The sequence below is a fragment of the Ursus americanus genome, chromosome 21 (genome assembly GCF_024610735.1).
Source record: "Ursus americanus isolate L20-20 chromosome 21, mUrsAme1.1.p, whole genome shotgun sequence".
NCBI lineage: Eukaryota > Metazoa > Chordata > Mammalia > Carnivora > Ursidae > Ursus > Ursus americanus.
Genome location: NC_142147.1, coordinates 11,017,688 through 11,045,422, shown reverse-complemented (window position 1 = coordinate 11,045,422; position 27,735 = coordinate 11,017,688). Strand labels below are relative to the sequence as shown.

Sequence of the window (27,735 nt, the reverse complement as noted above, 5' to 3'; positions counted from 1 at the left end):
TAGATATTTCTCCATGCTAAAAGCCATCAGGGACTTGGGACTGTTACTTAACCTCTATGGGATTTGGTTTCACTATCTGAAAAATGAGGGGTTTTGAGAGGATAAGTAAGTTTCCTCCCAGATCCAACATTCCATAGTAATACTACTAGGAGCATATTGTCATAATGCTGTCTTCCAGTTCTACCATATAATAAAATGTAGTTTTACTACTAAACTACAGTGAAAATAACCATAAAGCAGTTTTAGGCTATCTAAATAATTCTATCAGTGCTTCATTTCTCAGAAAAAAATGTAATACTCACTTGAGAGTCCTCCTCTTTGCAAGTGTGCTGTGGTATCTGCTCTGTATCAGATATCTCATCTGAAGACTCATTCTTTCTTTTTTGTTTCTTACCCAATGTAATAATGAGTTTGCTGTTTCAAGAAGAAAAGAGTAAACAGTATGAACTCTCTGCCTTTTTCCATTTGTGGTCATATTAAGAGTGCCATGATAAACTTTTCTCCATTTCATATCACATGAATGTTCAACCAAAGAGGATAATTATCATGAAATCCATAATGACATTTTCAAGACAAGAACTGCATTCTAATGGAACAAACACAAACCATTATTACTGTTAACATGCTTTTAAGCACAGAAAGGCAGTCAGGTTCTATCATTTGTTTCTTGGGCTCAAAATTATTTTTCACGGAAAAAAAATATCAGGTGATATAACTGCATTTAGTAATTAAAATAATTCATTTATTATCTTGTAGATCTGGGATGAGGGTTTTTTCCCCTTCTACCTCTTGCTAAATTCAAACTGCACTTAATGTCCTTATATCCCACCTATTCCCTAGGAGCCTCTACTACTTTTTATCCTAATTTCTCCCTTGCTTAAAACACTTTAACAATGAATTGTTCTTTAATTATTTCATCTATGCTAAGGCTTATCTTAACTGTACTATATGTTCCTAAAGAGTTAAAAACTCTTTTTTTATATTTCCAGTTTGCTTGTCTCTCTCATATATATATATATGTGTATATATGCACATTAATATTTATACACACGTACATCAAATACAAACGTTTAAAATGAAAATGTGTTTTCAGTTTTTTTCCTGATCAGAGGTAGAAAGTACAGAGCTCCCACATTTCCTTATTCTGGTTCAACAGATGAGAGAGCATGATTTTGAAGCACCACACTAATCACAAACCATGCTAATTGCTAATCAGGGAAATTCTATTTTAGATATCTATATTCCCAAACAGAGAAAATTTCCCAAAATATTTTCAAGTATGATGTATCAGAAAGATAGAAGAATTTTCTTCAACAATTATTTATTAATGTGGGAGGACCCGGAGGTTAAGAGCACACACTTTGAAATCAGAGCATCAAAGATTTCAAACCTGATTCTACCATTTGCTTATCTGTAAGACACCTGGCAAATTATTTGATCTCTTTTAGCCTTAGTTTCCCTGCGGGGAAAATAGGGATCCTATAATGGCTACCTGTACCGTTGTTGAGAGTTAAATGGGATAATGCAAATAAGTTAAGTCCTGACACAGTAATTTCAGAACCAACCTCTAATTATTATATGTCAGAAACTCCTCAGTTCTAGGATTTGAAGATAAAGTGGACACAGTCCCTAACGTTAAAGTATCATTGTTAAAATATGAACATGGTTCAAACGCAGAAGTGGAAGTTAGTACCGAATGTAATGTGAACACAAAAGAAGTGCTTCTGTCTACTGTAACAGAGTACCTTTACAGAAAAGGTAAAGTTTGAGATAGGAAATGAATGATAAAAGGGAGTTCAACTGGTAGTGAAAGAAGACAGAGGGTGCATTCCAGGTAGGGGGGATATTAGAGAAGAATGAGAGAAATGTGCAGTGACTAGAGCATGTCAGAGATCCACAAAGCACTGCAGGAGGAGAAAGCAGAGAGACGGTCATCGAGATAGGGTGAAGATCACAGAAGATCTGTATGACATGTAAGGAGTTAACATTTTAGCTTAAGGCCAGCTTTTAAGCTCCACAGGGCAGGAATTGAAACAGAATCTGTCTTGTTCACCACTGACAACAAATGGCTGGGAGATACTCTGAACACGTGACAACAATTAATAAAGCGTTTGGAAGATACGAGAATTTTACACAAATTAAGTTCTATAGAGTTAATATACAGCATGGTGATTATAGTTAACAATACTACATTGTATATTTGAAAGTTGCTAAAAGAGAGTGAATCTTCAAAATTCTCATCATGAGAAAAAACATTTGTAACCAGTGAGGTGGTGGATATTAACTACACTTTTGTGGCCACAGTTTTCCAATAGTACATGTCAAATTATTATGTTGTACACCTTAAGTGAATACAATGTTAAACATCAATTATATCTCAATAAAATTGGTGGGGGAAGAATTTCAAACAAGAGAGCAATGCAACTAGAAGAAGAGGAACGCAAGGCAGGGAAACCAGCAGTTAGGCAAATGACAACTCAAGTGAGACATGAAGAGTGCAACACAGGGCCATGGCTGTGTGGATGAAGAGGTAAAGAAAAGCACAACTTTAGGATGGAGGCAGAATCAATAGACATCGTCACTGACTGGATGATTAGATGTGAGGCAAGAAACTTCTAGAAAGAGTTACTCCCAGATTATTCTTGTATGGCATGATTATCACCTTCAACAGAAGGAGAATTTTTACCAGTATCCCACCTGCAGACTTAGGACTATGTGAAGAAAGCAAATAAGAGTACAAACACAGCTTAAGTTGGAACCAGGAAATCAGAAAGTACAAAAAGATATTCTGAAACAACATTAAGGAACCAACCACATTTATACTTCATTCCCTCCCACCACTTTCACTGGTCATTTCTTCCCTCTTCTGGTCCCTTTTCCTCACTCTGGTTTCCCTGCTAAAATAAAACTCTCCCTTGAGGTCATATCTACTATTAGATACCACAGGATCGTGTTCTTCCTCCTCCTCATCTGCAGTTCCTAAAAAAGTCGTCTATATGGACTGTTTCATTTTCAGATCTCAACCCACTCTTATCTGAACTCTTGGAACTCCTTTACATTTTCAAAGCTTCCATTTACCCAGTGTCTATGGAGGCAGTGTCTACTGACTTTAACAAGCATTCTCTCATTCGATGTTCATACAATTCCGAGAAGCGAATACTAGCATTTTATAAGAAGAGGAAATGGAGGCTTAGGGAAGTTAAATGCCTTGGTCAAAGTCACAGATAGCAGGACTAGAGATAGAAATTAAGTATGCCTCACTCCAGAGCTTGAACTGAAGCTCTCAAATGTTCCCAAATGTTTCCCTAAACCTAACAGTCTTCTAATATGAAAGTATTATGTAAGTTCAGAAAAGTGTACACATCAAAAGAGAATAGCTTTGTGAATTTTCTCAAATGAACATAAATGTGTAACCAGCTTCTAGATCAAGAAACAAGACATTATTAGTTTCCCAGAAGTCTCCTCTTCCAGTAAAAACCTCCTCCTAAGGGTAAGCATGATGCTCCTTGTGATTATATAATATGGCCTAAGGCACTTGTCCGGCTGGTCTTCAGTGGCAAGATCAGGGATAACTCTAAGTAAAATCAGGTAGTAGAAATATATATTTGATGCACTCCGCCATTTGCTCAAACATATTTATAGATAAATATTACCTAAATCTCTAGAAAAGAAATACTGGTAAGTGCTGCCCTATCAATCTTAGATACCTACCCTTTTTAGTGGAGGAGGGTAAGTCCTAGCAAAAACATTGCCCGTAATACCTTAGGATAAGTCTTCATTATATTAATTATTTGCAAATGTTCTTCAAAACAAAAAAGGACCTTTTAAATTGTGTTTTCCATATATTCTGTATTTTCTTCCAAGGTTGTTCTACGAGCCTAGAAGAGCATCTTATCTCACAAACACATTAACTGTTCTTACTCTGTGCAAAAATCTTTTTAAAATCTTAAGTTTGTAGAGATATTTCAGATATAGTAGTTTCCTACTAAACCTTACAAATTTCAAAATATTTACACATGCCCTTTCTGTTAAAAAACAGTACATTTCCGTGGTAGGAAAAAGGTGATTCTAAAACATTAAGTCATGCTCGACTGACATATTTCTGAGTAAAATAAAGACATATTTTAAGATTTAAAAACTAGGGTTACTTACACAGAACACTGATTCTTGGAAACAATGAAGTCATACTAGTTTATTGTAAAGTTCTAAAATGGCACATAGGTGATACTACAAAGGTGAACAAAGATTAGGTTGGTATTGATGAGTAATTCCTAAATGTGTGAGAGGCAGGCTTCATTAGAAGGCTGTCTGTTAAAAATAAGGATTCCTAATCGGAAAATATTAGACAAATCCAAACTGAGAGACATTCTACAAAATCACTGGCCAGTATGCTTCAAAACTAAAAACATTACAGAAGACAGAGACTGAGGAATTATCCCAAATTGAAGGAGTGTAAGGAGAGATGACAGTACAATGAAATGTAGAATCTTGGCCAAAAAAATGGAACAACTAACAAAATTTGCATGAGGTTTCTAAGTTAATAGAATTGTACAAGTGTTTTTTTCTGTGTTTGATAATCATGCTTTGGTTATATAAGATGTTAACATTTGAAGAAGCCGGGTAAGAGCCTAAAGGAACTCTGACCTATTTTTGCAAGTCTGAGATTAGTTCAAAGTAAAAAGTTAAAAAACAAAAACAAAAACAGATCTGTAGGTCCCAACCCCAGGCCTCTGATTTGGTTAAGTGGGACTCCAATCAGACTTCTAAAAAATTCCCTAAAAAATTCTGATGTTCCACCGGTTTGGGAACCACTGGTTCAGACTTATCATAGAAAACTCTAAAAACAAATATTCAGGATAATAAAACGATTTTATATTTATAGACAACTTAAAACACACCAAAGTGCTTTTGCCTACAATATCTCAGTTGATTCAGAGAAAAGCTCTGAGACAGGTAAGGTGCTAGTCCCAATATACTAATAGGGAAGCTTTAGTTCCAAAAGGTGAAGTAAAATGTCTGAGTCACAGTTTAGTAAAAGACAATAAAGGTCTCTTTACTCCTAGTCTACTGTTTCCAACATCTTACTGATTTTAAAATAAAACGACACTATATTTCAACCAGTCAATAGCTACTTAATGTCAATAAATATACATAGCTTAATGGATACAGAGAAATACGAAACTATTATTATCTTTTAGTAAATTATTAAGGTTAAAGTTTATCTGATTTTCAAACAACCAGAAATCTCTACTGCCTGTATAATGACAAATGTTTGCCATAAATATTATGTGAGAGAAATCGGATGATCCAAAAGTAGAAAAAATAAAATGAAATCAGTTAAGTAAAATACCCAATTACCAAAAAGCATTCCATTCTTCCATCACAGATCACAAAGAGTCTACTATATGAATTCTAAAATAAAATATCATTATAAATGAAACCAAAAGTTCATTATAGATACATTCCTCAAATAAACTGACAGTTTGCTATTCTCAGAAATATCACCAAAGTAAAGTGCCAGATACAGAATATATGAATAATAAAGGCTTTTTGCAAGTTTTGTTTTTTTTAAACATTAAAGGGATCTGTTATCAATGTTAGCAAACTGCGGCAACAGATACTCAGGCAAGTAAAAGAATTAAATATCAAAACATAGCTTGTTTCAGACAGCAAAGGGCAATTTCAAACTAAGTATAAATTTGAAATGTTAATTCATTTGCACTAGAAAACCTCAGTGTTTATACTTGACATCTATATTTGATTTTCAGATGTAATTTATGCACTCATCTGAATCCTGCCCACATGTTTATTAGCAGAGGCTGGGTAACAAGCTGCATTCTACACAGTGTCAATCTGTAATTGCCCCCTGTTGATTCTCTCATTGCAATAATTGGACAAACAATGAATCTTCCCCAATTAGTCCATTTGTTGTAATTAATGCATCCAATTCATCATAAGTGAAGGAAACAAGCAAAAATACGATTTCACATTATAATGTTTTTCTTTGCAAGCCAAGTGAAAGACACTGTGGCTATTTTTAAAGTCATAAAACATAAACTTTTTTTTTTTTTTTAAGAAAACACTTTTAATCTGGTGAAATTTCTCCATTTTAAGGGTCAACTCAAGACTCCAGCTTAAACTCCTCTGAGAAAAGCAAGTTTTAAAAGGGTTCTTTATTTTAGTTAATCTCAGTTTGTGTAAGTAACATTGTCTTGTATGTTCTTGCTAACTTGGACTATAAATCACTTCCTGTTTAAGGATAGGATTTTTTTAAAAAGTTGAATTCACTGAGTTGTTTCATACAGTTACTAAGGATGCAAGTATTAGCTAAGTATTAATAATCATAGTCAAGACATTTATCAGCACAGTTTCTTATTCTTAAAAAATACTTTTTTTTTTTTTAAAGAAAAGGGTGCTTATGTTGGAAAACATTGACAGAGTAAGAGCATTAAATCAAAAACTTCACTTCAGTGGTTCTAAGATATTTTCCCTATATATTAACATCTATGAAATTGAGATTCATTTAATAATCAAACACATGCCATAGTTTTAACTGGCAATATTTTTTTTCCTTTCTTACTGACACATAAAATAATGGTGTGCCTTATAATCAACGACATCTTAGATTCAATGAAATACATACAACACATTGTTTGCCACTGACGGACCTTACTAAAACATTTTATGTAAAGGTATACTCCTTAAAAATGGAACTGCAAATCTTCATTAAATTCATAACAAATAATGTATGCTGTATCAGTTCTTTCTGCAGATGAATGTGTTTCAGATTTTCACTGAGTTTAAGTTTAGGTCTAAGGAGTGAAATCAATAAAACATGTTACCTGTCTGGCATTTAAAAATTATAGAAACTTTATAGACTACTGACATATGATTAATAATTAAAAAAATAATACATTTGTACCATACATGTTTTCAACGTTTTTTTTGGTCATATGCCAAGAAAAAATTAAATATATTTATATTTTTTCTGGATATTAAATTCTTACTATTTTGAATACATGCAATCAGGGTCTCATTTGTCACTTTATTAACAACACGGACTATGAAGTGATAATTCCCAATTTCTGATGATTCATTATATCTTCCCTCAGATTTTGTTAATTCATTTTTTTCCCTTATATATTTTATTATTTAGATATAAATCTATCTCTGTAGACATGCATATAGACAAACTCACACGTTAGTTTTATTTAAAAAACACACACACACATATATATGTATATGTATGATGCAAGGTAATTAACGTTGTTTTTCTTCTTCCTTTTTGGGGTTTCAAACAAACTATAGCAAAAAAGGGCACAATATAATTTCAAAATTTAATTATGTTTTATTGTTTTTCTTTATAATATGATGTCCTTAATTTCTACTTGACTTTGATAAATATTTCCTAATTTAGAATTTTCCGCTTTCACTCAAGAGAAAAGCTATTTCTAGCCACCTGATATCTAGCATACAGAAAGAATAATTATGAATAATACGAAAAAAACACATCAAGTTTAATCATGAAGGACTGATTAAATTTATAGGGCCACAAAACATTTGTAAGTATCAAAATCATTCTACCTATGCCAGTCCAATAAGCTGTAACACACAGAATTAAATTCTAACTGACAACGTGGAAACATAATTTAAATGTTAACGTTATAAACCATAAATTTAAAAATGCCCCAATTAAATCATGTGATATTCTACTATATAATCTCAAATCACACATAAAAACCATAAGAAAATTCTACTCGAAGTCACAGAATGAATTTATTTTAGAATCTAACTCTCTACTATTACCAAACCATTAGCTATGTCCCTGTGGTTTCGGTGAAGGATTGGCTTGCCATTTCTGTTTTTGATTTAACAAATCAAATTCAGCCATTTGGTAACATTTAATATTTAACCTCCTACTCATTCATTCATTTCATAAAATTCATTCCATTCCATTCATGGAGCATCTATTATGCACCTACTATTACTAAAGAAATATCTGCTACTCGGGGCGCCTGGGTGGCACAGCGGTTAAGCGTCTGCCTTCGGCTCAGGGCGTGATCCCGGCGTTCTGGGATCGAGCCCCACATCAGGCTCTTCTGCTATGAGCCTGCTTCTTCCTCTCCCACTCCCCCTGCTTGTGTTCCCTCTCTCGCTGGCTGTCTCTATCTCTGTCAAATAAATAAATAAAATCTTTAAAAAAAAAAAAAAAATATCTGCTACTCTAGTTGAAAGGCAACTTGTTTGAACCTGACTGCCAAGAACATGACCAACATTAAAGTAGAAAAGGCTCTTTCCCTACCTCACTCTTTTACACCTGCCATTTCCATTTCAACTCACCATCTTCCACATAACCCTGGGCAACCTTTCAAGCTCCAGGCAAATTTCAAACAAAATTTACCTCTCCTAAATGCAACCCTAGCTACCTGATAAACAGCATCATGCTTATATGAAAAGAGCCATTAATAAGTTAACCTATTACCCTCTTAACAATTAGCAGCTGTTTTTGTTTTTCTGTTGTTGGTTTTTTTTTTTTTTTAAGTAGACGTGCTCCTGAAGTGAGCACTGCCTGCCTAACTTTTTAACTGGTCTTATTTAGGAACAGAGCCTTAATGGAAAGAGAACCTAGGCATATGAGTGAAAGTTTAGGCTTGAAGAAAGGGGCGTGGCTCCCGGCCGCAGACTTCTCTCTAAATAGCTACATGCTATTTATGTTTTCAGAAATAACGACTAACATTTATTAAATTCTGGGTACTGCTCTATACGCTTTAAATGCTATTAAATCATTTCATCCCCAAAATAACACCATGAGGCAAGTACTATCATTATCCCCTTTTTACACGGAAGAAATTAAAGCTTGGGGAGGTTAAGTACTTGTACAGGGTCACACTGCTTATAGGTGATAAAACTGGCATTTGAACAAATGCTCCTGGCTCCAAAGCCAAAAAACTTAACCAAATTAGCATACTGTGTGCCAATGTAATTCACAGAGGTGCAAAGATGAGATTGTACACAAGTGCTCTGAAAAGGGCTCTTTTTTCCTTGTACTTTTTAAAAAATTAATCTACAAGAGTAGCAGAAGTGCTAAAAAAGGTCTCGAGCACACTAGCAAGCAGAAGCGGTACTAGTTTTCTTCTTTCTAGACCGTAACAAATCACATGTGGGGTGGATGAAATGAACACCAATTCTGACTATGCATCAACTATAGCTTAGTTTCCAAATTTAGCTACTCTCAAAATTTCTATTTCACACTGCTGGTGGTTAAGCTCCAGCATACATTCCCTTCAGCTTTATCTGGTATCTGTCATTTGATAGTAGCAATAGCCCAACTGTTCTCAAACTAACAGAAAAATAAAACTTTCACAAGAAAATGTTTAATATATCATAAAATGCTATTAATTAAAATTATGCAACTAAACTTAACTATCTAAATGACTTCACACAGAAATTAAAAACTTGTCAAATTTAAATATAGCAGCTGATTGGAAAGTACAGTAATATTTCAATTGACTAGTATAGGAACTTTGGGTTGTATATGAATTTCATTTCCAACTATGTTTTCCTCCAACATGACAACTTTTGTCTTCGATAAAGATGACCAAGAAGTCATTGTTTTACTCCAACAGTTTAATAACAATATATAAGGCGAGCTTCCATTTTACTTCCATTTTACTTTACTTGGCTGCAACTTATTAATTCCTCTATCAAAAGGATACTCTTATACTCTCAACAAGTTTTTCTCTAGCAACTGCTCAGTGTCTTGCCATGTATTTATCTTTCCAATACAATTTTCACTTATTCTCTCAAGAACGCTCTCTCTAAAAATAAAACTACTAAATTGATCAACACTGTGCAATATTAAAATCATTTGTTATTAATAATCTACCTATTTCTAACAAAAATATAAATATCACAGATAAGTCAGACATTCTACTGCAATATATTACTATTCCCTACCATATTCACATTTCAAAAATCCACGTTTCTCTCTATTATGATCATTTCTAATTTCCCCTTACGTATATTGTTTTTCTTGAAACAGATTCACTTCTGGTATCTTTTGCCTCTACCTATTCCCTCCCAAACTTAAACTTATTGTAACTTTTGAAGTTTCTCTACCAGTTTCTCTTGGTTTGTGCATTATTTTTTAAATGCCCTTCCAAATAGTACAAGTTAAAACTGGAAAACTTTAATTATACTAACTCTTAATACATTAAGGGATTAAATATGGGATTAAATATGGGATTTCCTAATTAAAACTAGACATAATATTAGAAAAATATTTTCATGCCAAAACCTTTAAATATAAAAGGAGCAGAAATTTAACTTTCAAATTTCATTTTTGCTGCCTGCAAATAAAATGCAAAAATCACAAACATTAGTCACTGCTCTATTATGGCAAAAGAGCCCCTGTTATTTAATGGTTTGGACTGAAAGGAATCAGGATGTGACAATATAATTCAGTTTGGTGACTGCATTTAAAATGCTGAGAATTAATTTGTTTTACAAATTTGTATTAGTTCTAAATATCTACATAATGTATAAATTATTTCTTAAGAAAATGAAGATTTTCATAATAAAGGAATTCTTTACTGTGTACTTTGTGCGAGAAAAAAGAAAACAGATTAAACCCTTTATCTAAAATTTCACGTAAAGCCTTCAAAAATGATCAAATATTCCTGCAAAAATAATTCTAAACTGTCGCAGCCTTAGGTTATTTTTACCCCTGCATGCAAAAATTTAAATATAATACAAATATTAACATTTATTATATTTTATATTTTTAATGTATCCGATGAGCAGTCAAATAAAAACACCGATAATTAATGTACCCTTCTAGAGCAATTCCTTGGCCTTATAATTCTCTTGGAGCATTAATCCTCACCTGGCCTCTTTATTACATAAAGTAAGTCAGAAAGACAGTGAGGGAGTAGACCAGTAAGAGCTGAGAGCTGCTCATCGTTGATTTAAATGGTCTTAGTTTTCTTGTCATTCCGTTTAGTCCAAAGTTGTGGGTTTATTAGAAAGGATTGTATCTCACATTTCCAAACCATAAGGTGCCCGAAGAAGTACAACTAAGAGGTAAGGCAATCTTACACAAGATTTCAATGCACTTTCTGTAAAGAAAGTGAATTTGGAGCTGGCACAGAAATGGGTTTGGTTTTGTTTTCTTTTTTTCTCTTTTATGTATGAAATATTTTCCTATTTTAAATTCCTTTTACGATTATTAATGTACAAAAAGCTATGTTCACAGAACTGTAAAACACAGTAAATCTTGGAATATTTCCCAATTCATTCAGAAAAGGAAATAAGGTATACACAGTATCCAACAACTTAAAACTTCAGAGTGGGAGTAAATACATAACACACAAATCAAAAGTAAAAGATGAGACACACTGCACTTTGACAAAAAAATTCAAAGGAATTAAATTTAATTCTTAACCAACTTACCCAATTTTTGCCTTCTCTTTTAACTTAGAACAAGTTTTTGTTCTTTTGCTCTCTTTGTCCTTTGGCTTGGATTTCATCCGTCTACCTTTCTTTTCCTCTTTTCCTTCAACTGAAGCACTAGGAAAGTTTTCAGGACTCATTACTCGTGGAATATTGCGTTCCCCACGTTCCTTTGCTTTTGCTATGGCCTCTGATATGATCCGATTCGCCTTTTCTTGCTTGCTTTCTGATTCCACTTTTTTCCTCTGCTTCTTCTCAGACATGATCCTCACCTGGGTATTCTGCAACTTAGTGTATGTCCCAGAACCATCACTCTTCTTGGAAGATGGAGGCTAGAGAAATCAGAATACTTTTTATACAACGTTTCAGAGTACACCTAAACAATTAACATGAATTACGAACGTTTAAAATTATGCTTAGAGTAAAATACATGAGCCAGTATGTGAGTGCTACAAACAAATTTAAAATTAAAACAGTTTGCTGATCTAGAAATTAGTGTAGGTATAAAATAAAAAGCTCAACTACGGCTTTTAAAAATGAAGGTTAAAGAAGGATAATGTAGATTCACTGATATTTTCACAGCGTTCTTGATTAGTTAGTTGATTCAAATTCTGTCCTGTAAATACTGTGTGCTTTTGAAATAAAAGTCTTTTCTTGCCTCCTCACTCCAGAACTCCAAAAATTATTAATAAATTTAAAATAGCAATTTTAATTTAGAATGACTACTCCTTAGTTGATTATAATTTTTAGAAATATAAAGCTTCTCTGCTTTACAAGAAATTAGAACTCGAACCTGAAAACATTTAGATCATTTTTTAATGGGCAATCTATGCAGCAACATAGCTAGTTAGTAAATAAACATTCCCATACTAAAAATTAGAGAAAGTTTTAGTTTTTCCGTGAAAGAGTTAAATGTGAATTTTTTCTCTTTCTATATCATCATTATTTTGCTCAAGCAATTCTGAAAAAAAACACCAAGTTTTACAGTTTTACGTTAAAATTATTAATATTTTAGCAATATCACAGGAAGCAAATCAACAGCATTTAAAAAAGAGTATCTTCTTCAAACACGCATTCATCCACATATACTTAGATCACAGTTTTGTTATGTTCTTACCCGTAAACATGCCTCTGACTATAGCAAAGGAAAAAACCACCAGGAATTTCCACACACATTTTCATGCTGATTCCAGTGTGTTTCACTGGATATCTTTTCTATACCTGCCTCATCAAAGGTTTCATAGCAGTGCTGCAGCACTGGGAAAGGAAGGAGGGCTTAGAACGCTCACTAAAATGCCACCTTAAGGCCTACAGGCTATAACAAATAACCAAGACTCGAGAAAACAGCAACAAGCTCAAGATGGCGATGCAGTACGACTCCCGCAGCAGCAGCCAGTAATAAGGAAGGTTATTCAATCCCATTAGCCTTTTAGCCCAAAGAACCCCTCCTCCTCCCACTCATTCAGGCTTTCACTTACCCTTCCTCTTGGCCTCTTCACTGAAGACATTTTTGGCGTCAGACAAAGGCTTGCCCTCTGCTTTTTCACCACCCCAGGCAGTGCTCAAGAAAAAAGCATTGAAAGAAGATTCCTAAATGGCCTATTTAGCAAGCTGCAACCTAGAGATGTACAACCCTCCACAAACACACATTGTGATTTATCAACACATTTCTGCCTTGGCAAGTTTATATCCACTGTTCATCCTATTTAGATATGAAAACGGCTGTAAACCCCTCCTAAAAAGCTGAGTTTCCTCAATAGCTGTAAGCAGATAGCCAGATTCCAACAAAGCACAGAAAGAAATGAATGCACAAAGCATCAAAATGCATCAGCATGAATATTAGAGATGTCGTTAAAAATACTGACTCCTTCTGCGGAAGTAGGCCAGCAGATGGTGCTACCAGTTATTATTCCATTAGACTCTGCAATTTAACCCCCGATGGACTGTTCTTCCCTCCATGTAACACATTAACTCTTGCTCTGCCACTTCCTGCAGTCAAGTTTTAAAAAATACACCTAAAACCTGATTTAAGAGCCCATCTGAAAACTAAAACTGTGGTGAAATGGCTTTATGTAGCTACCAATATTAACAGACAAAATCCGATGCAATTTTTACTGGAGAAACATACTTTTCTCCAGGATACCATGAAATACTGGAAGTAGGAAAATAGCCCACGAGCAGCAAAGGGTTAAAGAGCAGGTCATGCAAATGAACACAGAACAAGTGACTTCTCTTTAAGAAATTAGATAAGTTCTCTTCTGATTCTTCTAACAAACAGCTAACGATGTTGTTTTTAAGACAGACGAAGGAAACTATTTTCATTTAAATTCTAAAGAGAAGTTCAAGATTTCGATAACAACACAGGAAAGCTGCCTGTATGCCCACGGAGAATAAATAACGACACTTAACATTTTTTCCTTATATAAACCTGAAGAAAAACATTAATTTATTTTCCTAACACAAAAAACTCATAAAACCTTTACCCTTCATGTTCTATTTTAACTGAACTATGCAGTTTTTCAGATAAAATTTTAGTTTCAGTTGCTTGCTAAAAATAAATAACGAGTCCTCCTGAATTTCATCATCAATACAACTTTTCTTTCTATAAAAAATTGAGACTATTTTAATAAACAACGCCCTAACGTACCTAAAACAAAATTTACACTGCTTCAAAATTCAAGTTTACTTCTTTCATTAATACCATTTTTTTCAGTTGGTCCTGGCAAGTTATCTGATATTTCTATCAAAGAACATTTTTTGTTTCTTTCCTTTTAAGCACCAAAGGTCTCAAAATGGAGCAACATTACATGACCAATGTCCAGGAAAGACCAATGTGGACAGCAGGGGAAGAAATTAAAGTTTAGAGAACCTCTAATGACAAGGAAAGGATCTGACTGCCCTGAGAGGTTGTCTACATAAAAATCACAATAACCAATAGTAAGGGCTAACACTTTAAGTATTTTTCACATAATAACTCATTTAATCTGGAACAATAGGATAATGACAATAATGGAGAGAAGAGGATTAGCAAATGGTAGATACACTCTTATAGCAATATTACAAAATGCTAGAACAGCCTGAGCACAAGCAAAAAAAAGTCATAATGATAACAATAATAGTAAGAGCTAACACATATTTAATCCTTACTGTGTTCCAGGCACTATTCCTCATATTATATATCACATTAACTCAATCTTCAAAACAACGCTGTGAGGTATGTACTTACAGCTAAGGATACTGGGGCATGAAGAAGTAACTCCCCCCAGATCACATAGCTGCTGACTGATGAAGCAGGGATTAAAAGGCAAAGAACCTCATTATGAAAACCATGCTCCTAATCATATGTGGTTCAAATAGCATAATGTACACAGATTGATCTGAATACAAAAGAAGCCAAATGACTTTCTCAACATTGCAAAGACACTGGATAAATATAGGATGAAACGAATCTTTTCCTGTGCTCTTTCTAAGATGTAGAAATCAACTAGATATGGGCAGGTGAAGAGCAGGAAGAGTCAATGCTTGGTTTCTAGACCAAGCACTGGTATAGGAGAAGGTAAAAGAAATAGGATATCTAGTCGAGAAAGGATGGGTATTACGTGTGTGATAAGTTTAAAAGCTCTAGTAACTGAAAATTTGAGACAGCATCCTCAGAGAGGTCAGGGCTGGAATGGAAGATGTCAACTCTCTTGCTGTTTTCTTTCAATATCCTTAACTCACTGACACTACCCTCAGAACCTAGGATGATTTCCAAAATATCTCACTTCTCCCATTAAAGCTTTTCAATAGATTCTATTACGTGACTCAAAATCCCAATTGTTTAACAGTAAATCTTAACAATAGACAACAATAACAAAATCCATGGTCAAATATTTCTTCTGCTATCAGAACACAGTATTTTAAATTTATATTCCCACAGAACATCAATATTGAGGGGTTAAGTAACTAAACATTTTTAATGTAGGTCACTTACCAATTCACACGTATATCACAAACACACAAAAAGATGCTACAGTCCTTCTCTTTTCCTTATATAAGCAGTCATAAAATTGTCAAGTCTAGTTAATTGTATTTTGTTCTATTTTCCTTCCCATCCCACAGCTCCTGCTGTATCAACTTCCCACTTATTATGGTTACACTGTAGTTATACAGAAAAAATCTTCCTTATCTGTAGGAAATATATATTAGTCTTTGGTGGTGATGAAACATCAGGTCTGCAATCTACTCTCCAACCCTTCACAAAGTGAAAGAATTTCTTTGTACTTCACTTGCGATTTTTCTGTAAGTTTGTCATAGTTTCAAAATATTTTTTTTAAACACAAGTTGATTAAAAATCAAATATAAAGACAAAGGTCATACTCCCCAAAAACCTCTATGGTAAATGACAAAAACAATACTTTAAAAAGAAGGCATATATATTAATATCATATCTAAATTTTTATAAAACAAAGAAGTCACAGCAAAACATAAAGATGATTTCATACGTGATATATTAGTTATGTTGATAGCAACTGAAAGGAATATATGGAAGACCTGGTATATCATATTTCATTATTGGGGAAACTCAAGGATTTATGGTATGAGTGTTTTTCAAACCACAGGTCATGACCTAATAGCAACTCATGATATAAATTTAGTGGGTCCAGACCAGCACTAAAAAAAATGAAATAGAACAGAATGAAAAAGTATGGTTTCTAGCGTTTATGAATGTTACCTGTTACAAAATTAAAAAGTTTTCATACCCGCGTTACATCTTTTTCCCTCATGAGAGAAAAAAGCAAAGAGATTTGTCCAAGAAATTAGATGTGTTAAAATCTGAGGGGGAGGGGCGCCTGGGTGGCACAGCGGTTAAGCGTCTGCCTTTGGCTCAGGGCGGGATCCTGGCATTGTGGGATCCAGCCCCACATCAGGCTCCTCTGCTATGAGCCTGCTTCTTCCTCTCCACTCCCCCTGCTTGTGTTCCCTCTCTCGCTGGCTGTCTCTATCCTGTCGAATAAATAAATAAAATCTAAAAAAAAAAAAAAAAAAAAAAAATCTGAGGGGGAAGTCAGATCTCTCCTCTCTTGGTGGAATGATTTTCCCACATACTCACCCAACCCACACTGGGAATTTGTCCATTTCAAATATTTTAGTGGCATACAAATAATTTAGATTATTGAATTACCAGTGTGTGGACAGGAATGGAAATTACAAACTTCCAAAAAGAAGGGGAGAATAATCACACGGCTACTATACATGTACTATAGAATCCAGTCTCCTCTACTGGGGGAATGTTCTATTTCATATTTATTTATTTATTTATTTATTTATTTATTTATTTATTTATAGTGAGCGAGCACAAGTGGAGGGTGGGGGGGGGGCAGAGGTAGAGGGAGAAGCAGACTCGGCTTGGGGCTCGATCCCAGGACCCTGGGATCATGACCTGAGCTGAAGGCAGACGCTTAACTGACTGAGCCACCCAGGCGCCCCTATTTCATATATTTTTAAAGTAATATGAAAGAATGAAAGGTCTCAAATATTAAAACAGATAAAATTACTTAGAATAAAACACAAAATAAGGAATTTTCAACAACACAGATAAAACTGCATGATGGCTAAAAATCTTCCAACCTTTCTCTGGAGAGAGGACTGTTAGGCTTCAGGCCCAGGGGGTGGAGGTAGACGGAGGGTCCAATAGAAGACAAGATAAAACAGAAAGAGACAACAAGCCGTGAGCGAAAACGAGTGTTACTGCCTAGAGAGACAATGCAGAAATAACAGAAGAAAACCAACCGGGAAACCTCAGAACACTAAGTTCAAGGAACTAGCAGATGAAGAAGAGCTAATGAAGGAAAACAAAGAGAAACTACAAGAATGGTAAGTTGAGTATCAGCAAAAGAACAGTGTTGTGGAAGCCAAGAGGACAGAGTTAAAAATTCTGCAGTCAAAAAAAGTAAATATATTGGGGTGCCTGGGTGGCTCAGTCATTAAGCGTCTGCATTCGGCTCAGGGTGTGATCCCAGTGTTCTGGGATCGAGCCCCACATCGGGCTCCTCAGCTGGGAGCCTGCTTCTTCCTCTCCCACTCCCCCTGCTTGTGTTCCCTCTCTCGCTGGCTGTCTCTCTCTGTCAAATAAATAAATAAAATCTTAAAAAAAAAGTAAATATAGTAATTTGATATTATAAATAAAACTTATAAGGCATTTTAGTTCTCTTAAATTGTTTATGGTAAGTCAGTGTGCTAGTTTTTAAACTCTTTAAGAAGTGTTATATTAGCTACTTAAATATTCATATAAAACCAACCTTCTAAAAACAATAAATTTATAGTTAATCTTAGCAATATGTGTCAAACATTAATGTGCTGACTTCTTTTGTTTTTTAATTATTGCATAGAACATTTTTTCCACAAGCTACCAATAAAGATCTGCTTTTAAAGAGAAAAGAAGGGGAAAAATTGACCCAAGAGCAAATTATAATCTGTCAAAAGTCTTTTTCTGAGTTTTACCCTTAGATCTATTTTCAGAGTTTTTGATGGAAGCAAAGCAATTATTTTACTCTGCTTTTCTTCACATCCGTGAAGCGCCACGTTCACAAACTAAAAGGCCTACTCTCATCTTGTGACTTGTACTATACCCAGGTCTCCACTTTTAGCTAACCATGACATTCCTTTCTTTTTTTACATTGATACTGAACTATACATTGATAAGGTAATACTATTAAAAGTACTGCCTTAATTTTAGTCATCCACATAGCAATTCAGGCAAACAGTACATATTCACAAAAGCTATATTTTTCTAAATACAAATTTGTTTTATGACTTATAGGAAATACGGAGAGAGGGGAACATGTTAGAGGACCTCATGGGGGTGTAATCAGCAAAATCCAGAATGTGGGAAACTCTAAAGACAAATGACTTAATCTCCTCAACAAAGGATCAAAAAAAAAAAAAAAAAAAAAAGAGAGACTTAAGACTAAATGATAAAAGAGAGAGAAAAAAAGGGATTCTTAAAATACATATCAACCAAATGTAATGAGTAGCCCTTGTTTTGATAGGGACCTGAAAAAGTCATTGTAAAAATTGTAAAAATACATTTATTAAACTACTAAGGAATTTTAACTTTGGCTAGATATTTGATTATGAAGCAATGATAATTATTTCTTAGGTATAAAACTGATTTTGCAGTGGTGTTTTAAAGACAAAAATTTTTGTCTTTTAGATATATAAGTTGAAATATTTACAGATGAAGTAATATGATTGAGATGTGCTTCAAAATAATCCATGGAGGGGGTGCTCGGTGGCTCAGTAGTTTAAACATCTGACTCTTGATTTCAGCTCAGATCATGATCTCAGGGTCTTGGGATGGAGCGCCATGTGGAGCCCCATGCTCAGGAGGGAATCTGCTTGAGATTCTCTCTCTCCCTTTTCCTCTACCCCTCTCCCTACTCACTCTTTCTCTCTCAAATAAATAAAATCTTAAAAAAAAAAAAAATCCATGGAGGAGGTGGGAATGACAGAGGATCATATAGATGAAACAGTGCCTATAACTGATTGCTATTGTACCTGAGTGATGCCTACTCTACTCTGGTGTACACTGAAATGCTTTGTAATAAAGAAATTTAAAAAGTTATATTCTGGGAATAACAAGTAGCTTGGCATAACAAGAAAAGCAGGTGCATGTAGAAGAATGATAAGCAACAAGGACTGAAAGGCAATGGGTTAGATTATCAAAAGTGTTATAAGCTACGCTAAAATATCTGGACTTCATGCTGAAGGACTGAGGGAATCAATAAATGATTACATATAGAGAAGGGTATCCAATTTTTAGATTTAGGGTTGCTAAGTGGTTTCAATAAAAATACCTGAATACTCGATGAAGATCTTTATTTATTTATTTTTGAAAACTTTTATTTATAAAAAGGCCATACATGATAACAAGTAATATTTAACCTTTCATGTGAGTGTGTGTTGCTTTTTCAATGCTGTATTATTTAAAAGTTCACCTCTTGCTTCCAGATAGATCGAAAGTATATTTTTAAAACATCAAAGCACAAAACCTCACAAAGTTTACTACTTACTTGGCAACATTAAATATACTGCATTCATCAGTCCATAAATTAGGCATGACACTACAAGCTATGCTCAGCATAATGTTGTGATTTAGGGAATAGGCTCTGGAGTCAGCCAGCCCCGGGTTCTAGTCCCAGTTTCATCATTTACTTGGGCCTCGGCTTCCCCATCCGTAAAATGGAGATATAACAGTATCTACCTTGTAATACTAGGGCTGTAGTGAGGCCCAGCAGAAAATGTGCTTACTGTGGTGTCTGGCAAATAAACCCTCAGAGATGTTAGGTATTCTTGTTGTTGCTGTGATGTGACACTCTGCCCGTCTCAGTGATCATTCAGATCAGGGGTATACGATGTCAGTATACCTTATTACTTACTAGGGATATTGACTTTGATTGCTTGGTTAACGTGGTGTCCACCATGATTCTCTACTACAAATCTCTCCTTTTATAATTAATAAGTATCTTATGAGACTAAACAAATATCTTGTTTCTCATATACATTTGCCCAGTAATTTTAGCATGCATTGATGGTTCTTGCCTGTAAAAATTATTGTGATATTTGCCTAATGCAAATTTTCTATTCCTTTCATTCCTCCCACATTTTCTATTGGAATTCTATTGTAAATAAAGCTGTCTCTTCTCCCTATTTATTCATTCAATTATTTACATAAAGCATATACTATACTATATATAGTATAGACTCATGGATATTTATTTTATTCTATGGGTTATAATCTGGTACTATGATTATTTACTTGTTCAAATTGTCCCAGCTTTGGCCATTTAGAATATGTATGGCCATTGCCAGGTAACAATTCAAAATATCACACCAATAAAAAAATTAAAATATTATAGATAAGTATCACTTTGGTAAATAATATTAACTTCCCACAGCACTTTTTCTAAAATGCTTCTTAGGGGAAAAATTTTTAAAAAGAAGTGTTTTTGTTTTGTTTTTTAAAGTTAATTTATTTAAGTAATCTCTATAAACAACGTGGGGCTTGAACTCAGGACCCTGAGATCAAGAGCCACACGCTCTTCTGATTGAGCCAGACAGGCATCCTACAAAGAAATTTTTTTAAAGACTTCTTGAATATGTTAATTTACAAACCATTTTACAGCCCCAAAGCTTCCACAATTTCTGGTGTTTTTTCTTATTTCATTTCACAATATTCCCATGTGGTTAAAAATAAAATCAAATATGACTTCTAACTGGAGATGAAAGAGATCAGGCACAGATGGGACAAGTACATGTCTATCTCACTGGAACAACAGCAGAGTTCAACTCTTAAAAAAAAAATCATTTTGCTAAGTATTGCCTACCATTCCCACATAGGTGACAATTGATCCAAAGTTCATAAAGCATTGAATTTATGATATTCTGTTAGGAATCAGAAACCTTTCCAATTTCCAAAGCAGTTTATCAAGTGGCCATTGTTGGTTTTTCCCCAGCCTGAGAGACTGGAGTGTGGTGGTGGCATTCTGACAAGACCCAAAGGTGAAGTACACTCTTACAGCCTCCACAGGTCCTGATAAAGCAGAAGGGCAACAGTGTAAGCAAATTAACCACGCAGTTACATAATTGGCTTGATAACACTAACCACCACAATCTCAATGCTTTTGGCAGCGTTTCTGAATGTATCACTAAAATAAATACCAAGGAAAACACCTCTTTCATGTCTTTTAAAGGGGAAATTGAGAGTCAGTTATGTTGAAAGACACTTAGTTTTTGTATACACAGCATTATGAAAAACGAGTGTTAATTTTCAGAATTCTGAGATATTTCTAAAAAACTATTAGAATACTCAAGTGATTATTAACAAACATAAATGATGTGAGGGGAGGCTAACACAAATACATTTGTAGTAAGGACAATAAGGCATTTAAACTTGATCTACAGTTGTAGGCAAAAGAAATATAATTTTATTAGATGTCGAAGAGCAGCTAGATACAAAAAGTCAAAGCATTTTAAAAATCACAAAGTTTATGTAATTTTGCCATATTAAAATTTCACCTTGCAGAATGCAAAGTAAGTAATGAGAGAAACTGCATCTGTGGATGTAATTCTAACCACCAGAAAATTACTCATGGAAGCAGAAGTGATGAGAACTGTATGAGAACGCTAAACAGGCCCTTCTGGGGTCCACGACAGCCTAGGCATAGCAGTTGTGTGTCACTGACTTTATAAAGATAGAACTTTTAAAGTTAAAGAAAAAAAAGGTATCATCATATGACCTGAAACTACAAAATGATGGACAGATCAGTAAGGTAGGAAATGTAGTACCTCAAGTCAGGACTCGAAAACAAAATTCCAATACTATGAGCAGAAGTGATTCTAAGAGGGGAAAAAGTGTCTCTGAAAGTATTGGTTGCAGCCATTCAGATTTCAAGGAGCAAAAAACAGAATTAGTAACAACATGAGAGGCACTGACATGTAAGAACAGTGTTGTGAAGTCCACAACAACTTAAGGTTTGATAAATGACTAAGGGCAATTAAAAATGTTCCACTGGCTGTTTTGAACAAGAACAGCTGGGATCTTGCAGGCACCGTGTGTGAGGGTGGGATGGATGGGAAAGGGAGGGGAGGGGAGGAGGGGAAAGATGACAGAGAACATAATTCGGACAGGAAAGGGTGTCATCCTGATGTTGAGTCTGAACCTGGTGGAGTCATGCTACATTTCTTTTAAGAATAGGAAGAAGCAGACCTAGTCCTGTCAAGTGAGCCCTTCCAAAACTTCCAACTGATTCTACTTCCTCAGCTTGCGCTAACCCCTCCAAATGAGTATTTTCGGTTTAAATTTGTGAACTGGTGCCATCTGGTCAGTCTCCTGGGTTCCTACTGGCCTTTCATTTCAGCCTAATCTCTCTTCAGCCACCCTACCATTAGTTCTTAATTAGCCTCCCTCTTAGTGCGCACCCAAAAATGCTGATTAAAAAAAAAAAATCTTATGAGGCTGAATCTATAAATGGGCATGCTTGTACACATACACAAAACAACTACTTAAGTAAAAAATAAATGGTACATGCCTGAACAGCAGCTCATGTGAAAAATACCAGGGAATTTTAGCTCACTGTAAACGAAATGAGTGTACGGTGTAATGAGCTTGCCAAAAAAGCAAATTCAATCTTAGACTGCACAAACAGAAATGTGGTATAATGAACAAGATAATTACAGTATACTCTAGTTTCACCAAGAGAAATTTATTCTGCTTTAGGTTTAAGAGAAACATGAGCTAGATCACTCATACAAGACATATTATTTGAGTACATACTACCTGCCAGACATTGTTACATGTGCTGGGAATAAAAGAGTGAACAAGATGAAGTTGCTGCTCTGATGTAGCTAAGATTTTAGAGAGGGAGTGAAGAAAATAGGAGAAACATCGGGTAAAGGTAAAAGCTATGCAGAGAATGAAAACAGGATGATGTGATTAGAAGTGGAAGGGTGATCATTTTAGAGGGGGTTCAGGGAAGGTCTAACTGAGGAGGCCATTTATACTGAAATCTGAATGAAAAGAAAGACTAGCCAAGCAGAGACTGGAGGAAAGATGAATCAGAAATCATCTTAAGCAGGTATGAGAAATTAGCTACAAAGCAAAATGAACGACATACTGGTTTTATGTCTTCGTAAGTTGCCCTACTGAGTAACATTACTACTAGCCATAGTATACTTCCCAGGGTGTTCATCTAGAGACTGTCCTATGGAAATGCGTACCTTGCACCTCAATTCCTCCTCAGATATCAGGTCCTACGTTTCTAAGCTGATTCCTTCTAGTAATAGGCTATCATTATTCTCGATGGTCTCATTGTTTAAGACAGTGTTTTTGAACTGTGAGCTGAAATCTCATTTTCAGTCATTAATTCAGTGAATAGGCATTAACATTCTTTATAAGGGAAATAGACCAGTGTTTTGTAAAATGTTGCTTATATCTTAATAGACATACATCCCTACAAATACACAGTCCACAGACGTTTTATAAACAGACACTTCTAAACCCGGTCCCAGTCAAAGAAGTTTGAAAAACATTGTTATAAGAGGTTGACGAATGTTTCAATTTCATTTCATAGGAGAGTTCAACCCAGACTATTACTTTGGTCTATTGTAATTTGGAGGGGTTGACTAACAGAATCAAAGAAACAAAATCCTAAACCTAAACTAGGAAGTAAGCTCTGTAGAGCAGGGACTATGTCCATGTATACCTGGAGACCAACAAACTATGTATCACACAGAATAAAAAACATCTGATGAAGGAAGGAAAGAGTAAAGGCTGAATAAAGTTCGAAAAAACTTGTTTTTCTAAAAGTAAGTATAGTAAGAATTTGGCCTTGCCCAGGGAGAGGTTTGGCCTCTGCCCTTAGCTTCTGGGAGGTAATGTATGTCATACCTGATAGGAATGTCTTTAAGGTCAGGAGCTGGCCATCTAACATCATATGATGGGGCTGGTCACACCCGAAAGACCAATCACATGATTTAGGGTGAGGGGCTTTGAGTCATCTATTATTAGTCAACCTGGAGGCTGAGATCAACCATGTGGGCAATCAGTCACGTCTATCTGACGGACCTTCAATAAAAACTCTGGCACTGAAGTTCAGGTGAGCTTCTCTGGTGGACAATACTCTATGCCTAATATCACACATCAATGCTGGGACCTGACTCCATGGGGAAAGCTTTCCGTGGAAGCACAGAGCTTCCAAGACTGCTTTATATGTCTTTTTCTGTGGCTAATTTTAACCTGTAACCTACCCCATAATAAGCCATAACCACAAGTATAATAGCTTTCAGTGAGTTCTGTGAGTACTGCTAACGTATTATTAAAACTAAGGGTGGCTTTGGGAACCCCCAGAATTTGCAGTTGGTATCAGAAGTGTGGACAGCTTTGGAACTGTGTTAATTTTGCAGCGTGACTAACTCTTGAGTAATATTATTCACAGAAAAAAGAAAGTTTGATGAGAAAGTAAAGAGATCTTGATCTGAAAAATGTTAGCTCCAATTAAAAAGATTTTCAGAACTTTTGTAAGACTCATAAGAGAATGAAAACTAAGATTGGTAATGATTCCATGCTACCAGAGTCTCATCTATAAGGAAGTCTGAACTGGGAAAACTGCTTCCCTAAATATTCCTATGCAATAGTCCAAAAAAAAAAAAAAATCTGTAGACAGCAAAACATCCATGTAACAAGAAACTGTGTAAAGGATCCACTGGATCTCTCTGTATTATTTTTTTACAACTGCATGCAAATGTGCAATTATTTTAAACTTAAAAGTTTAATTTATAAAAAATAAGAGAGCTTAGGCCTTTCCTGAGCTCAGAGACACTCTCCTGCTGCCCTCGAAGCAACAAGCTGTCATGAGTTCTACTATGCAAGGAAATGACTTCTGCCACAACCCTGTGAGCCTAGAAGAGGAGAATGAGTCTTATGAGATCACAGCTCCAATGGACATGTTGGGTACAGTCTTGTGAGACCCTGAGCAGAGGACCCAGATAAGCTGTGCCCAGCTACCTGACCCAGGAAACTATGAGATAATAAATGGGTACCATTTTAAGCCACTTAATGTGTGCTAATTTGTTGCTAGACAGCATAACTAATGCATTCATATACCCTATGACGAGCAATTTCATTCCTGGATACATACTCAACATAAATATATACAAAGTTTAATAACCAACAAAATGAATCTATGAGTTCTAAGTCAGAATGATGATTAGCCTTAGGGTAAGGGCAAGTAGTGACTAGCGGGAGGCCTGGGGAGGCTTCTAGGATTGTGATAATGTTCTATTTCCTGATCTGGATATTGGCTATGTAGAGGAAGTTTACGCTCTGAAAATTTATCCAACTGTTCACTTATAATCTGTGTACTTTTCTGTATGTATGTCATATCCCAATAAAATTTACATTAAAACATTATAACTCAAAATTAAGACTGTAACTTAATCTTATCATTATCATTTATCTGAGCAAACAATTCATTACATGCAGATATTTAGGGAAAAAACTATTCTAATGCAGTGATATCTTGACACAAAAAAGTTATTTTTCTTTGTCATATTAGCATGATATTTCAGAAGGTTTTCATTCAGAAAGAAAACAGTAAAGAGAAATTTAATATTATGTATTTCTTCTAATAGTAGGAGAAATCCACAAAATGCTGAAAGAGGTTTGAGAGTTACTTTGACCAATGGTTTTAGTGATGAGAAGGGTGGAGCTGGAGCAAAGGAAGCTCTTTAAAACCCACAGACAAAACATGAAGGACAGAAAACAGAAAGAGAACGCTGAAGCCTGTACTCACTTTAGGTTATGCTTCTGAATAACATGATCATCATCTCTCTCTCTAGTTATATGTCCAATTTTCAAACATCTATTTTACTTTATATTTCAGCAATACTGAACTACTTTCAGTTTTTTAAAAAAACATCTTATAGTTGTCTAGAGTGCCCTTTCTCCAAAAGGTAGCCTAGCAAACGTCTATTCAAAACTCAGTTCAGATATCACTTTCTTTTTACAATATGAAATTTTGCTGCTGTATTTGCCAAAGTATATTGTAGTCACTTATAAATCAAGGTCATATTCAATTCGTATTTCTAAAACCTGGCCAGTATTTGATACAGTTCCATCATCTGTATGAGGATAATCATAGTATCTAACCTAACAGAACCACTGTGAATTTAAATGAGACAATTCAAATAAAGGATCTTAGAACAGTATTTGACATATAAAAAGCATTCAGTAAATGTTACTGTTACTTATTATGATCAAGATTAATGGTCCTTATATAAAGAAGTCTCAAAACTCCATAATATGAAAATAAATAGTTCTTTAAATAGTTAAAAGTTTTAAGCCCTTTGCCAAAGATGATAAACAGATGGCAAGTAAACACAAGACATTATTAGACATTAGGGAAATGCAAATTCAAATCACAACGAGATACCACTACACACCTATCTCCATGGGTAAAAAATTAAAAAAAAAAAACTAACAATACTAAGTGTGAAGAGAATAGGGAGTAACTGAAACTCTTACGGACTGCTGGTAGGAATGAATGCAAAATGGTACTGCCATTTTGGAAAACTGTTTGATTGCTTTTTATAAAGGTAAATGTAAGATCATTTAATATATGATCCCAGCAATCCCACTCTAGTATATTTGCTCAAGAGAAACGAAAACATTTAGTAACACAAAAACTTGTACACAAAAGTGTATAGAGTTTTTATTCGTAATTGCCCAAATCTGGAAACAACCCAAATGTCCTTAACTGGTGAATGCATTTGCAATCTTTGGCCTATCCATATGATGAATTTACTCAGTCACCTGAAAGAACACACTACTGATACATCCAACAAAGAATACATTATGCTAAATGGAAGAAGCCAGACTAGAGGTAACATGTCACATGATTCCATTTGTACAACACTCTCAAAAAAGCAAAACTACAAAGAAAGAAAATTAATTACTGGTTGCCAGGGTCTGGGCTTGGGGGAAAGACTGACTACAAAGAAGCATGAGAGGAGCGCCTGGGTGGCGCAGTCGTTAAGCGTCTGCCTTCGGCTCAGGGCGTGATCCCAGCGTTCCGGGATTGAGCCCCACATCAGGCTCCTCTGCTAGGAGCCTGCTTCTTCCTCTCACACTCCCCCTGCTGTGTTCCCTCTCTCACTGGCTGTCTCTCTGTCAAATAAATAAATAAAATCTTTAAAAAAAAAAAAAAAGAAGAAGCATGAGAGAATATTTGGTGGGGGGGGATTATGAAATTCTTGATCTTGATTGTGGTGTGATTACCTGATGTGCTCATTTGTCAAAACTCAGAGAACTGTACACTAATAAAGATGAATTTTACAGGATGTAAATTGTATCTCAATAAACCTGCATAAGAAATGATTTATGTTCTTTAGACCTCAATTGCCATATTAAGAGGCTAATACTGCTAGTATTTACCCAAAAGAAATAAAAACATGTACACAAAGAGACTGAAGTTGAATATTCACAGAAGCTTTATTCATTATAGCCAAAAAACTAGAAATAATCCACATGTTTATCAATAGGTAAATGGCCAAACTGCAGTACAGCCATAAAGTGGAATGCTAGTCAGCCATAAAAAGGACCAAACTACCGACTCACACAACAATGTAACTGAATTACAAATGCATTATACTGAGTAAAAGAAGCCAGACTCAAAGGCTCCATAAGTTCATTTATGTGACATTCTCAAAATAGCAAAAATATAAAGGCAAAAATCAGGGGTTGTC

The 27,735-nt window shown here is 34.9% G+C and overlaps 1 protein-coding gene across 13 annotated transcripts in view; it reads right to left on the bottom strand.

Moving 5' to 3' along the window:
• CHD9 (chromodomain helicase DNA binding protein 9) overlaps nucleotides 1-27,735 on the bottom strand; it is a 213,222-nt gene that overhangs the window by 84,454 nt on the left and 101,033 nt on the right. For 10 of the 13 annotated variants that reach the window (XM_045806780.2, XM_045806778.2, XM_045806783.2 and 7 more), the window contains 2 exons: nucleotides 11,452-11,783; nucleotides 303-414 (listed from right to left, as the gene is read on the bottom strand). In XM_045806780.2, coding sequence (XP_045662736.1) covers nucleotides 303-414; nucleotides 11,452-11,783 — 444 coding nt within the window. Of the gene's footprint in view, nucleotides 1-302; nucleotides 415-11,451; nucleotides 11,784-12,568; nucleotides 12,893-12,929; nucleotides 13,720-27,735 lie in introns of those variants that run through there. The other 3 variants (XM_045806788.2, XM_045806790.2, XM_045806791.2) reach the window with 3 other exon arrangements.